The sequence below is a fragment of the Tupaia chinensis genome, unplaced genomic scaffold (genome assembly GCF_000334495.1).
Source record: "Tupaia chinensis unplaced genomic scaffold, TupChi_1.0 Scaffold000168_1, whole genome shotgun sequence".
NCBI classification, from domain to species: Eukaryota; Metazoa; Chordata; class Mammalia; order Scandentia; family Tupaiidae; genus Tupaia; species Tupaia belangeri.
The window spans coordinates 2,681,585-2,697,128 of NW_006159643.1; the positions used below are offsets into that span (position 1 = coordinate 2,681,585).

The 15,544-nt window shown below is 42.2% G+C and overlaps 1 protein-coding gene across 1 annotated transcript in view; it reads left to right on the top strand.

Moving 5' to 3' along the window:
- The window catches only part of TPH2 (tryptophan hydroxylase 2), a 110,951-nt gene that overhangs the window by 37,484 nt on the left and 57,923 nt on the right, over positions 1–15,544 (top strand). The window contains exon 7 of the mRNA XM_006146197.3: positions 6,420–6,555. Coding sequence (XP_006146259.1) covers positions 6,420–6,555 — 136 coding nt within the window. The remainder of the gene's footprint in view (positions 1–6,419; positions 6,556–15,544) is intronic.

Here is a 15,544-nt window from a genome sequence, read left to right on the forward strand (position 1 = left end):
GAGTGAGGAACATTGAACCAACAACTGTCTGGGGCTACCTATGGGAAGGCAAGAAGGTAAGGGAGGTGACTCAGCTCTTTATGCAGTTCAGGGGCTTGCTAGGCCTCTCTGTGGAAGGCTGTTTTAAAGAGTAAATTCCAAGGATATTTACAGGTTCAATGTTGAACCTTTTCTGATCCAGGGAGACCCCATGGGCTTCACAGATATGGAATCACCTCAGTGTGCCTTTTCATTTGCTTTGTTAAAAATCTGAACTGGTGGCCAAGCAGTGGTGCAGTGGTAACACAACTGGATCCATACAGGAAAGGTCTTCGTTTTACATCCCAAGATCTTCCTAAACATGCCAGATGCACGCACATGTGCTGGTGACACAGGATGGCTGAGATGGGTTGGAATGAGGCATGAAGAGCCATGAGGGGTGCAATATCGTTCACTCTCTCTCTCTCTTTCACTCTTTCACGAAAGAAATAAAGTAACTTAAGAAAATTATGTACTAGATGAAGAAATATGGGTGAAGTTGAAGATTAGTGATATACCTCTGAGAAAAATGAGTCGATCAGTCAATCAATCTTTTCAGTTATAAATTGTGTGCTAGGGATGGTACTCATTGATAATGTTACAGTAGTGAACAAGATGAATTATAGAGCATCCTCATTTCACATTCTGTGTTGGTCACTCTCCTCTCTGGCCCTCCTGGGAAAACAGCTAGGACAATTTAGGGCTCTTGTGAAGAGTTGGGGAAGGAGGCAAAGTTTCATGGTGGTCCCACTTTCTCCTCTATTCTGCACTGTGGTTAAGTTCCTTGGGCTCTCTGCTCTTTTCTCACTCTTCTTTTTCAAGTGCGGCAGTTCTAAAGCAGAAGACTTGTTGCCTGCTTCCTTTCCTGGAACTCGCTTCCTTGCCTGTCTTCCCTGTTTCCATTGGTTATGTATACTTCATTCCCTGGACTCAATGGTCTTGCATCTAAGGTTGCCCTTCAATTCTTGCCCAGTTTTTTCTTTCCACCATTCACTCTGCACCCCACCTCCATACTTAATTGGTCTTTGTATTGGTGCTTTAACAAGTTACCACAAGCTTTGTGAATGATATAATATGAATGATGATCTTATACTCTGAACATTAGAAAATTAATATCAAGATGTTAGCCAGATAGAGTTCCTTCTGGAGGCTGTGTCTTTCTTTTCCAGCTTCTGGAGTCCGTTTGCATTCTTTCACTTACAGTCTATTCCTTGCATCACTCACTCCAAACTTCATGCTTTCATTGTCACATCTCTTCTGACTGGATCCTGCTGTTGCCTTCTTATAAAAACCCTTTGGTTATACCAACTCCACCTAGACAATCTAGGATAATCTCTGTATATCAAAGTCCTTTATTTAATCTTATCTACAGAGCTCATTTTGCCATGTAAGGTAACATATTCATAGGTTTAGGAGATCAGATATGGGCATCTTTGGAGGGCCACTATCAGTTTACCAGAGTCTCCAACTCTTGTCACTTCTAGCTTTCTGATGGTAAATCTGTTCTTTCATTCCTCTGCTACCATTTAAATTGAGGTCCTAATTTTACAATCTTGATGCCTATATTATCTTCTCTTTATTATCCTTTCCACTGCTTCCATATAAATATCACTTTTTAAAACATTACCTGAAAGAGGGCCAGCAGTTGGTATGGGGATTAAGATGCTAGATACCATCGGACTGACTCTGAGGTTCAAGTCCTGGACATGTGGATTGAAAATTACACTGAGCACGTATGTGTGCATGCCCAAAATTCTGAGAGGAGAAGCAATTGTGGTGTAGCTATCTCCCCCCCAACCCCTGTGAGGTGATTTCCCACTTTCCATGTCTCTTCCTCTGAGCGTGCATGCCCGATAGCAAACAAACAAACAAAACATCACCTGAAACATTACCTTCTCCCTGACATCTCTGCTCAGAAATAACCAGTGGCTCCTTGTTTTTACTGGGATTGGAAAATATTTTTGGTAAAGAGCCAGGTAGAAAATATTTTAAGATCTGTGGGACAAGAAGCAAAAATCAAGGGTATTAAGTAGGTCATTACATAGCCATTTAAATATGTCTGTTAAAAATGTAAAAGCTGGAACCAGCAGATGACACAATGGTTACGTCACTGGACTCCTAGGTAGTCAACTGTGGTTGAGTCCCAGACCCAATGGCTTAAAACTCATGCTGGGCATGTGTGTGTGTGTGCCCAAAATCCTGAGAGGAGAATGTAAGAGAAGGGATTGAGGTGTGTCCATGCCCCTGGGGTGTGATTTCTCACTTTCTGTCTCTCTGGTAAGCAGATGGGCCCTATAGCAAAAATCTCTCTCTTTAAAAAAAAGTAATAAAATAAAAACTATTTTTTGCTTACAGGATGCACTAAAACAGGGAGTGAACTGGATTGGCCTGTAGGCTACAGTTTGCTGACCTCTGTGGTTTATTTATTTATTTATTTATTTATTTAGTTTATTTATTTATTTTTTTTGTAAAAAGAGAGAGAACTTGCAACAGGGTCTTGACCCTGGAATCCACCTTGAGTTTTACCAGCCCAGGGTCCTGCGCCTACATGTGCCCCACATACTCAGGGAGGTCTCCAGACATAAACCTGGAACCTTCTCATGGGGATCAGGCTTGCAGAGTGTTGCCTTTTATTGCTGCACCACCATTTACTCTTGCTCCCTCTTTCTTTTGCCGACTCCTGTTTTACACAATCAAGTCTGAACTGCTCAGCCTCAACTCAAGCCTTTACCCCACTTTCCTACTTCAACTGCTGCTCTGACTGCCCCACACAAGCCTTCTGCTCTCACTCTGGCCTCTCTTTTCTTTTGCTTGAGCTCTATCCTTTACTAGAAAAGTCATCTCTTCTCCACCCACTCAAATTCTACTTACTCTTCCAGACTGGAGGAAAGTCCTGCCTGTCCCTTGACTCCTGATCCTAACAGCCACCATGATTTCTCCTCCAGTGATCTCATTCCCTGTCATGTGTGTAGCAGGAGAGAGAGAGGCCAGGCCTGTCAGCTGGTACACCGAGCACCACACCCAGCACTGTGGCTGTGCCATGGCGGAGGAGCCCAAGTGTGAGCATTATCCACTCACTGTATTTGTTATGAGGAAAAGAGAGTGAGCACCACTGATCAGTATCATTTAATTAGTACCTAATTACATAATGCCTTATGTTGTTGTTTAACTAGATTACATGCTCCCTAATGGCTCTGCCCCGTCATGTTCCTCTTTGTTTCTAAGAGTTATATGCATATATTTACTGTGGTCTCCGTTGCTCAGACAAGGGAATTACTTTTTTGTTGTTATTGTTTGTTTGCTTTAGGCATGTGCTGGAGAGAGACAGAAAGAAAGGGAAAGTGAGAAATCACCCACAAGGGGGGATGAAAATAACCCCCTTGGGGGGATGACCATGGCACTTCTTCTCTACTCTCTTGTTGGGATTTTGGGCACACGCACACATGTGCCCAGCATGGTTTTCAAGGTGTCAGATCCAGGACTCTATCCAAGAAGTCAACCAGGTGGGATCCAGTTCCTTAACCTCTAAGCCACCTACTGGCTCAAGGGAATTATTTTTTACTGTATTATTTCTCAAACCCCTTTAATTACAATGACATCTTGTAATTTTTGTCTTATCTATCACCCTAATTCATTTTTTTGATTGCTGGAGCGTTATGTATGCATTCATCAGAGAAAGACAAAGAGAGAGAGCAAGAGAAAGCACCACCCCCAATGGGACGTGGTTATGCCACAATCCCTTCTCCATCCTGTTGAGATTTTGGGCATGCATACAACACATGCCTGGTATGCTTCTCTAGCCAGGGCCAGGATTCCAGCCATGGTTGGTCACATGTGATCCAGTTCCCTTAACCACAAGACTTCTGAGCTGACCTCTGAGTTTATTTATGAAAGGCAGTGTGGTATAGTGATTTGGAATATGTATTCTGGAAGCAGAGTGCGAGAGGTTGAGTCCTTACTCTGCCGCTTCCTAACTGTAACCTTTGAAGAGTTTCCTAACCTCTCTGTATCTCGGTTCTCTGCTCTGTACGGGAACAAAGTAATTTTGTCTATCTCACAAGGTAGTTGGGAGGGGAACCTAATGAATATGCTCTAAGCTCTAATGTGCTTGACACACACTAAGCATACGTATTCTCAGCTATTATGACCATCATCGTTACTGTGCCCCACAACCCTTGGGGAACTGGATTTGCAGCTCAGTTGGCATCACATAGCGGCACAGAGCAGGTACGATGCAAGTGCATACACTTGCTTTCGTTTAAATGACTCACTTTTAAAATACCTAATTTATTTAAAAAGGAAACTTTAAAATTTTTTTTTTCGTAAGAGAGACAGAGAGAGAGACACAGCCAAACTCAACAGGGTTTTCACACCACAATCCTCTCCAGCAGCAGGCAGCCCTGTGTCTCCGGCACATGTATGCATCTGGGTACGGTTGTGTTACCATTGCACACCATCCAGCCCCTAAAAGGAAACTTTTTAAGCAATGAAATCTACAAATTTGAAGCTATTGGTGTCATAATTTTATATTTTTTTCTGCTTGACATATAAAGAATTTTATTTTTAATAGCAGAGCTATTATAAAATGTTCTCTGTACCACCCCTCATGTCTCGCATGTGGGATAGTCTCACTTAATTGACGCAATGTAGAAAAAGAAGAAAATACGCTTATCTTTTTTTTTATATTCAGTGAGGGAACAATTCACAGGGAAAGCTTTAAAAATGAACGTAATGCTGCTTGAATCACATGTCTGAGGAATCCTGAGTGCAGGGTCGTTTCCATGTAAGGTACTAGAAATCCCAGGATAGATCTGTTTTATAAGCTTAGTTGGTTCTTGCATTTTAAGACCAGGTTCAACCATTCTGAGGTGGTTTCCTAATAAGCTGAAGTTTACAGAATGGAAGCCTTTATAAAACTGGTGTCAGGGATAAGAGTAACTTTCCCAGATATTATACTAAATAAATAAGCCAGACACAGAAAGCAAAATATTGCATGATCTTACAAATATGTGGATTCTGGGACCAGCAATTGGCGTAATGGCTATGTTGCTGAACTCCCATGTAGTAGACCATGGTTTGAATCCTGGACCTGGTGGCTGAAACTCTCACCGGACATGTGTGCATGTGTGGTAAAATACATAGTTGAATACAGTGAGTAAAACTGAGTAGGTGGGGAAATGGAGAGACATTGGTCAAAGGGTACAAAGTTGCAGTTAGAAAGAAGTCTGCAGATCTAATTTACAGTATGATGACTATAGTTAACACTGTGTTGTAATCTGGCAATTTACTAAGAGTAGATTTTGTAGGCCCTTAGGCCCCGCCATCCCCTTCCCCCACAACTATGTGAGGAGATTGGTACTGGACCTGGCAGCTTAAAAAAAAAGACAAAACAAAACAGGGTCCAGGGCCAGTAGGTGGTGTAATGGTTAAGGCGCTGAACTCCCACATGACCCAGCAGTTTGAAAATCACACTGGATACCTACAACTTTACAATGGCTATGTCCCTATGTGATAGGCATTTTCAGCCCCACTTATGGACTCCTTAGGGACTCTGTTATATCATAGATGGAAATTATTAGGTATATGACTGTATCAAACAAAAAAGTCTCCTGTTGTAAGTTTCCAGAGCCTTCACGAGAAGGAAGCATTAAATAGCCCTTAATTTGAGGTCACTGATGGCTCCCACCATAACTGAGTCAGTGGTAGAGGGCAATTTCATAGGTTTTGTTGTACTGTTTTTATTCTTTGTTTTCTCTTACCATAAACCAATAGAGCAGGAAGAGCTTTAGCCTATCTCTTCAAATCACAGTAATTAATATAATATCACAGAAAATAACAATATAGAATGGAGGAGTTAGGTGGTATTGATGGTAGAAAGCTGCTGTGTGAACTGATGCCAAGATGCTAGTCACAGAGGTGCCTTAGCTGTGTGCTACCGAGCACACACATACAGAACAGATCCACAAGTGTGTCCTTTAGAAACGATACCAGAAAAAACATGGTAAATATTGCTTTAGATTTTAATGCCCCACAGCCTGCCCGTCAGCCAGGGTCATGAGCATGTGCATGTGTGTGCATTGGTTAGGGCTCAGGTTGATCTGGGATTTGAACTTGGCCTTTCAAGTGGCTTCCAGCATTGCAGAGTGGTACCTACTGCCTGTCTCACCTTTCTTTCTATTTTAATGAATATCTTGTTCCCCAGAAACCATATTCATGAGTGTATTTTAGTCATCGGAAGCTCTAAACGTTATAGTGGCTAACAGTACATGTTAGTTGTTAAGCAATTTAGAGCCTTGATTATTTTGTTTCTGAAATATCTTCATAAAAATTAGGAACCCCTGAGTGGACTCTCAAGTCCTGTCAAGTTGATGTTTGATTGGCTCTTTCCGTTGCCTCTTTAGAAAGGTCTGGCTTCACAGTGCGGCCAGTGGCTGGATACCTGAGCCCACGAGACTTTTTGGCAGGACTGGCCTACAGAGTGTTCCACTGTACTCAGTACATCCGGCACGGCTCGGACCCTCTCTACACCCCAGAACCGTGAGTAATCCGCATGAAAAGCCCAGGCTGGATGGAGACTATCATGCTATGCTCAATTTACTTGAAAGTCACGTGGACCTTCTTTCCGTCTAAAGTAATGTCACTTTTCTAGTCAATGAGAGTCATGACACTTACTGAAGAAGGAAGGTCTTGTTGCAGGATTAGACTCCTCAGCTGGGTACCTAAGGCCACTGGCATTCAGGCTGTGGCTTCTCTTCCTAACTTTACTCCAACATTGAAGCTTCTTCATGGCTAGATGTCCTTTCCTGATGAGGAAAGAATGGCACAGAGGGACCAGGTGAACATGGACACATGCCTCTCTCCCTCACGTTAAAGAGATTCACATTCACACTCTTACAACTCATTATGTCTCCTTTGGTCCTTTCATCACCCCCACACTCAGAACATCCCTCTAATCCTGCCCATCACTTCCATATCTGTATAAAGTTTGTGAATCTTCTTTGGCTCTGTCAGTTTTCCTTGAGAGAATCCTTCTTGGGACTTTCATTCATTTTCTTTTGGAGAATGGGTAGGCTAAGAGTGAGGAGGGAAGCTGAGAGGTGAAGCCCTCCTGCTCTACCCAGGGTGAGGAGCAGGCTTGGAGAATGGGTGGGCTAAGAGTGAGGAGAGAAGCTGAGAGGTGATGCCCTCCTGCTCTACCCAGGGTGAGGAGCAGGGACTAACCTGAAACCCCACATCAGTCATTTGGTTTTGTCACACAGAGAACTGTAGTCTCCAAGCATGAAATGCCCAGTATTTCATACCTTGTATAATTAAAGGAAAAAAAGGACGAGAAGATGGTATAATGGTTACTTTGCTGGACTCCCACATGGCCGACCATGGTTCGAGTCCAGGACCCAGTGGCTTGAAACTCATGCCAGGCATGTGTGCGTATGTGCTTAAAATCCCAAGAGGAGAATGGAGAAGAACTTGTGGCATGGTCATTCTCTTGGGGGTGATTTCTTGCTTTCTGTCTCTCCCTCTCTGTCTTGATGAGCGCACGCACTCTATAGTATAGTAAAAACTTAAAAAACGAAAACCAAAAAACAAACGACAATGACAAAAACACAGGAAACTTTTATTGGAAAACGACTCTGTACTTGGGTTGTTTGGGAACAAGGAACATCCTGGCTACCCTGTAGGAGTAGAGGAGACCAGGTTAGCATATAAACAGATCAATAGATAATTCCGTGTCAGGTGTAAGTCCTACCACAAAGTGCTGATTTATGTGTGGCGGCTGATCCAGCAAGGTGGGTAGAGGGGGAGGAGATGGAGTCCCAGTCTATTTTTTTCTTAGATTGGGTTATCAGACAACCTCTTGGGAAGTGTCATTTGAACAGAGACCTGAATATCTGGGTGTAGAGTTCTAAGCTTGTCAGAACAGCAAAAAAACCCTCAACGATCCTCAAGCTGGAAGCTGTCATGGCTTCTCTGTCCCCTTGGGCTCCATCCGAATGAGAGCCTCTCTCTACTGACTTTGTTGCTCACTGTTCTTCAGGCCACTTGGGTTATCGCTTTGCTTATGATGCTGTTTTACTTGAATAAGCTTGTGATTAATGGGCTGCCACGGTCTTCACTGGGGAGCAGAGAGCCCATCGAAGTTCATGCAGTTAAATAGCTGATGGCAGTGGAAGCAGGAGGGACTCCAGTCAGTCTAATCCCCTCCCCAGGCTGGCGTGAGGCTCACAGTGAGTTGGAGGCTCACTGACCAGGTGGGTCCCTGCAGGCCCACTACATTGTTTTTCAGCTCTTTTCAGTTTCTGTGGAAGTGTTTTCAGGGTAAACAAAGGTTACTTATAGGACTCAAGACATTTGGGAAAGAAATGCTTCTTAGAGTGGAGTGAGTGCTCAAAGAAGCATTGTCAGAGTTAGAAAGGCAATCTCTTAATCTGGCCCAGAGGGTTTACAAATGGTCCTGTTTACAAATAGCAGGCACTTTGTTAGTTCCCTTTGAATAACTGGCCCTCCTGAGACCTTTCATAGCGTGCCAATAGGTATGCAGAGAGAGAGGGCGAAGAAATGAGATTTCAGCCACTGAGGTCTATAAAATTTTGAGATAATGTGTTACATTTTTACTAAAGCACTTTCAGCCAATTCATTCAGCAAACATTTATGTGCAACACTAACAGGGAGGTGCATCATATTCACAGGTGAATAAAATATAGTAGTTGTTCGGTTAATTTTTTTTTTTTTTGAGAGGTTTTTGCTTTAGGGTGCGTGCACTCACCAGAAAGACAGACAGAAAGTGAGAAATCACTCCCCAGGAGGAATGCCCACGCTGCAATCCCTTCTCCATTCTCCTCTTGGGATCTTGGGCACGCACACACACACGCCTGGTGTGAGTTTAAGCCATCGGGTCTGGGACTTGAACCATGGTTGACTACATGGGAGTCCAGTTATGTAGCCATTATGCTATCTGCTGGTCCCTGTTTGGTTTAGTTTTTTAAAGCAGCTCACATTCTGGCAGGCAAGACAGGAGCATAAATAATTAGGAACGAGTGTGGTTAGGGGTATAACCAGGGTGTGTCCCAAGTGTTAGAGGAGCACAGGGGAGGGGCATCTTGAAAGGGTTTTCAAAGAAAGTAGGAAGTTAGGGGGGGATGTCATAGGAAGGGTGAATAGGAATTTCATTTTGGACAGGTCTGGCTGGGCAGAGAAGGGAAAGGCTTTCCAAGTTAAGGAACCTGCAATTGCAGTGCTGAGGAGGCATGCAGGAGGCAAAACCCAGCAAGGCATGCTAGTCCAGAGTGGCGGCAGACTGCAGCTTATGTGTCAGGGATGAAATGTATCCTCAGGCCACTGTACCAAGGGTCATTTGTCAAACTAGGACATCTGGACTTAATGTTGTAGGCAACAGGGAGCTGTCCTAGGTCCTGATGCAGGATGAGCAAGCCTATTTGAGAAAGATAACAGGGGAAGGAGCTGGGGAACAGTGGCCAGTGAACAGATGAAAAACCAGCCAGGGAGCTCACATTCCAGTGAAGGAATATATTGGGTTGTTGGAAAAATCATGATGTCTTTTTCCATGTTATGACACAAAAGTGAGTCATAACTTTTCCAACAACCCCGTGGGATAGGGTAAGGGGGGCACCTATTTGACATTCTTGACACCATAAAGGTGTAATTAACAATATTTGGTGATAATAATAAGGGTGAGAAGAAGGGAGGGCCTCAGAGGTAGTGCTAAGGTTTTTAGACTGGGAAGCTGATTAGGCAGTCATTTCTAGTAATGACTGAGAATACTGGAGGAGGCTCAGGCTTTGAAGGAAGAAAGAAGGAAAGAGAGAGGGAAGAGGGGATTTGGGTTTGGGGTATGCTGTCCTTGAGGTGCCTGTGGTGGGACCTTAAGCTGGAGAAGCCCTTAAGAGTTGGGAATAAGGACTGGGCATTCAGAAGGGAATTAAAAACTTCCACAATAGATTTTTTCCCTTTACTTAGAGATTTCTAAAACTACACAGACAAGAGAAAACTAAGTCAGAGGATGGAAATTTGGAATTCACTAATGTGAGATTGTGCCTCAAATCTCAAAAGGATGAAGACATGGAGGAGAAAGAATTTATATGTGCTCTTTTTAAAATGGAATTTTATAACTTATTTAAAAATTACTATTACTTTATGAGTTGTTCATACCTGTATATGGCTCAGGATTCAAAGGTCTAAAGAGTGTTCTAGGAACATTGAGTTCTTTCCCTCTTTGGTCCCTGTAACACTGGCCTGAAGTCTGAGGCCACAAGTGTTACTAGTTTGTACCGCATCTTTCCAGAAATATACCATACAGACGAAATTCTCTGTAAATCTCTTTAATCCTTATATTGCTAAGTCCTAAGTCCCTTCTCAGTCATATGAATGTATGGGATGCTATAGTGGAGCGGCTGTTTCCTGCCCAGGCACTTTCACAGGCATTGTCTTTGTAATGAAATCCCATTTCTTCAATTGAAAACCAACCAAGAGGGCAGATTCTCCAATTTGAGAAGTTCAACTTGGCTACTGCATTTGGTGCTTATTCTCAGCTTCCAGATAACTGCCTTCAATTGCTGGACTGTTGTAGTGGAGGCAGTGCTAATGAGACAAAGGTGAGTCCTGAAGACCCAGGTAGAAATGAGAGTGAAAGCAGCAAAAAAGACATGATCTGAAAAAAAGAGAGGACTTTATTTTCTTTTTCGGTCTGGGTAGAATGGATTTCGCTATCACAGCTATCAACATATATTGGGTTTTAAGCGTGTCCCCGGATTTTTATTTTATTTTTTTAATTTTATAGTTTTAAGATTGTTTTCTAAACTTGGCCAGATCAAGGATTTGAATTGGTTGACCTCAGTTTAAAGTTTGACCATGGTGGCTTGAAAAGCATGCTGACTGTATATACATGCCCCAAATCTCAAAAGGATGAAGAAATGGAGGAGAAAGTGTTGTAGCATGACCACATCCCACTGGGGGGTGCTTTCTCTCTGTCTCTCTCTGGCAAGTGAAGCTATCCTCTGACCAAAAAAAAGAGACAAAATTATAGTAGATTATTGGACTCGTTCCCTGGGGAAAGTTTTCTGGCCTGGAGGACAGCAGAGAAAGTTGGTGAGTCCTTATTTTCCTGGTGGGAGGAGTTACTTTTCCATGTGTTTCTGCATACATTGAGAGGTCGCTGATCAGCTAGGTGCAGGGAAACACTATTATTCTTTCTCCTTGTGAGCGATGACCAAGGCCATGCTCCTGCACATCAGTGTTGCCTAGTTTTCCACTTTTACCAGCTGCAATTGCAAGCAATGTTGTCACTAATCAAAATTCGTGGGGCCAGCAGGTGGTGTGGTGGTTAAGGTGTCTGAACTCCGGCATGGCTGGCCACAGTTCAAGTCTCTGATGTGGCAGCTTGGTTTCTCACTTTCCTTCTCTCTCTCTGTCTCTCTCTCTGGCCAACTACAATAAAATAAAATAAAATAATGACAATAAATAAAATTAAATAAAATAATTCTAAAAACAGAGTTTGCAAATGACTTCCTATTAAAAGAAATCAAATTGGTCAAACTCAAGGTTATTCTGACAGTGCCATTCCTCCCTCTTACTGGAATGACAGGAAGAGAGTCAGAGTTCCAGCTGGTGCATGAGCGTCACCTGGCACATGCATAGTGGCAGGACAAAAGCATCGAGATGTGCTCCAGCCTCGTTCATCCCCTGTATGTCTCCCTGGGGCGTCCATTGTTGTTGGCTCTGTCAGGTTTTGCTCTCTGGACACCTCTTCTTCTTTTAGAACAGGGTTTCTCAGGCACTACTGACATTTTGAGCCAGATCACTCTGTTGTGGGGGTGCTGCCCACACGTTGTAGGAGGCAGTATCCTTGGCCTCTGTGTACTGGATGTCAAGTGGACCCTTCTCCCCTCATGAGTTGCGACAACCAACGACATGCTCTTGGGGGGCAACATCACCTCTGGTTGAGAAACACAGTTCTAGAATAAGAAATGTAATAGGTCATAATGACATTGCTGCTCTGTCTGCCAATTACCGTGTTCCCTCCTCTCAGACATGATTTTTAGACTTCGTTTCCTCCCTAAAACACAAGTCTATAGTGTTCCCTTGTTTAACTCCTGTTGGTTCCCTAGGAGAAAAAGTCTGATGTCAACAAACCACGTCTTCTGTCTCTCTATTCTCTCTATTCTCAGTATGTCTGCTTCAGACATACTGAATTTCTCGCCATCTGTATGAGCCTGGTATATCATCCATCCATCCCTTTTCACTCGTGGTTCATTCTGCCCAGAATGACTCTGGTGAAACAAACCATGTCTTCTGTCTCTCTATTCTCTATTTCTCGCCATCTGCATGAGCCTGGTATATCATCCATCCATCCCTTTTCACTCGTGGTTCATTCTGCCCAGAATGACTCTGGTGAAATCCTTTTCACTCTCTAGGATTAAGTTTAGTTGCAACCTTTCCAGTGAAGACTTTTCCAGGCAGAGTTAGATGTTCCTAGAGCACTTTGCCTTACTTCTAATGTAACCCTTGCCACACTGCCTGATGATTACTTATTTACATGTCAGTCTACTTCATAAGATGGTAATGAACTCAAGGCCAGTTGGCAAAGGCGGTACAGAAACAAGAAAATTCAGACTGAATTTATGGTAGATGGACCCCTAAATTTGGCATGTAAAGCGGAAACTGAGTCTAGCATGGGCTGAAGCCTTGAATAGCACTGCCACCAAGAAGTGTCAGGGTTGAGATACTGGACCCAATGCAAGATCTGTGAGTGGAGGAGCAGAAGGAGCTATCAATGCTGCGGGTCCCTGTGGAGTCCTAGGCACACACCATGTACTAGTAAGAGGCCTTATTCTGAAGTGCTGAAGCCCTATATTAGTGAATATCCTTTACTATCCTTCACTCAGTCCAACTGCTTTACTCTGATTTCAGAGACTGACTCCGGACACTGCTCCATAGAGGAAGAATTTTTACATGTTCAGTATCCTCAGGCAAAATTCTGAACCTTTAGTGATATTTTAGACACCAATGGAAACTATGAAGATAGATCTTTCAGACCAGAATAGCCTTCTCTTCAAATAACACCTACGAAGGGACAACCTATTATATCCATCTGTTTTGCATTTGGGATAAAGAAAGTCACAGAATAAGATGACTGTTCATTGTTAAGCTAAAGAAGAGCTAAAGAAAATGTGAAGGTTGTCTCTACCTCTTCCTTTTATTAAAATGAGAGACATACCCAGTTGTTGTTCATATGGTGCTGAAAAAGGACATTTGTTTGTAGGGCTGTTGGGTAGCTAATCGTAAATACTGTTGCACTTAAAAACAGGAACATCCATTGCCTCATCTAAAAAAAGTCACTCTGTGACATATTTAAATCATATCTGAACTATTTAAAAGAAAATCCTACGTGAAAAAGAAATTCTATGAGATCGGCAACTCCTGCCAAGCATTGATGCAGGGGCTATGTTGGTAGGTGTGTCGGCAATGTCTAGATGGGTGGATGCTCCTTCTCTAGGGAAAAGAATGGACCAGAGAGGTAGGAATATGTCTGGATTTGTCTCCAGAGGGTTTTTTGCTGGGGTAGGGGTAGAGTAAGGGGCTATTCAATTCAGGAAATTCTTGAGCATCTGGAGTTGGAGGGAGGGATCTTTCCCTCATACCCCAATGGGGCTTGGCCTGCTCTAGTCTCTGACATGAGATTTCTGTTTCTCAGCAAGTACTTTGGATTTTCAGATGTTGTGTTTATGCCACTCCTTATATCTCTGTTTTAGTTCATTTGCCTTTTCATTTCTGGGCACTCCCTTCTAGGGAAAATGTGGTCTCTATTCTTCATGATGCTTATGGACTCCTTTAATGTGTTTTGTGTAAAGTGGGTGTTGAGTACTTCCTATTTGAATTTGCATGTTCACTGTACTCATATGGCTTGCAATTGTATCTGCGGTCCCAATGGCCAACAATTTCTTAGAAACGTACAGCTCTTTAATAAGAAATACAGTTTAATAAACTCGTATTCTTCTGGGGCCAAATTAGTGTTCTCCTTTAGACGCCATATGGATTGACTGAGGTCTAGGAAATGGAGGAGGATAGAGCATGAAGACTCTGCTTTCTCAGGTACTACACATATATGTATGTTTTATATGTGTGTGTGTGTGTTATGTATATTTTATATATGTAAGTTGTATACATATGTATTTTAAAAATATATATATAAATAATATGTATATAATAATAATCTAATCCTGCTCTCTTTAGTGTAGGCCAGTTGCATCCTAGTCTAAATTTCTAGATAAGGACCAGAGGTACCGAGATTCCTCTTGTTTATGTATTGGGTGTTCTTTAGAACAAAAAAATATCTCCCAAAACAGTGTTGAAACACATATATTTATTTTTTTAAGTTTGCTATGAGGTGTGTGCACTTGCTGGAGAGAGACAAAGGAAGAGAAATGGAAAATGAGAAACCAGCCCCACAGAAGGATGGCTACACCATAAATCCCTTTTTCTTCATTCTCCTCTTGGGACTTTGGCATGCACACACACATGCCTGTCATGATTCTCAAGCTACCAGGTCCAGGAGTTGAACCACTCAGCTGGCCATGGGGATCCAGCTGCCTTAACTTCCATGCCACATCGATAGCATAACCCCTTGCTCATTGCTCAGGGAGAAGCTATTAGGAATTTAAAATAGAAACCTACATTTGTCGGCATCATGCTTTGAGGTCAAGCCAGTACAATAACTGTTTTTCCAGAGGAGCTATTGCCAAGGTAATAAAGTAATTTTGCACCAGAAATTTATTTTAAAAAATGTTTTAATGAAATCATTAAAAAGTACTCATTTTATTTTATGTTTCAGATGTAGTGCTTAACATTCCCGGGAGTTAAAATATACTTGATGCCACATAGTATAAGCTTATTAAATCAAGGCGTTCCAGATTCAGGGCTGCATTGAGATGACTGATCATCCCACACGTCCTAATTGGGGCATATCTTCTGCTCTTGCCTGGTAGTGTCACTTTTCAAATCAAAGAACAAACTTCCACCATTAAGAAATAATTCAAGACACCGTTGACTAATGTTGCAATGTTTATTGCCATAATACAACTAAATGCATTTGCATTAAGGGAAATCTTTTTAGTCACAGTTGAACAGTTTAGGGCAATTAATGTTATTTTTAAATATAACTGTTTTAAAGTTTAAAAAAGGCTTTGCAGTCAGGTGATTTTTAAAATAATTGCCACTATGTTTCCATTTTATAAGAAAAATAAAAGTGAATTATTTCTTACGATATTTTTCATCTATTTCTAAGTAAAGTAAATGAATTTTATGCTTAGCCTCTGCTTATTAGAACAGAGCCCCTCTGTAAAATTGGTAGAAGGTGCCATTTATTTCCTTTTCTTGGGACTCAGACACTAATCCTCATTTGTTAAGTAATAATACCAGCAGGTAAAGACACAGGCTTTCAAATTTATAAGAAATGTTGGCTGCTCCTCTCTTGATTGAACAGATGCCTCTCACTAGGTCTGTAATGAGTGAA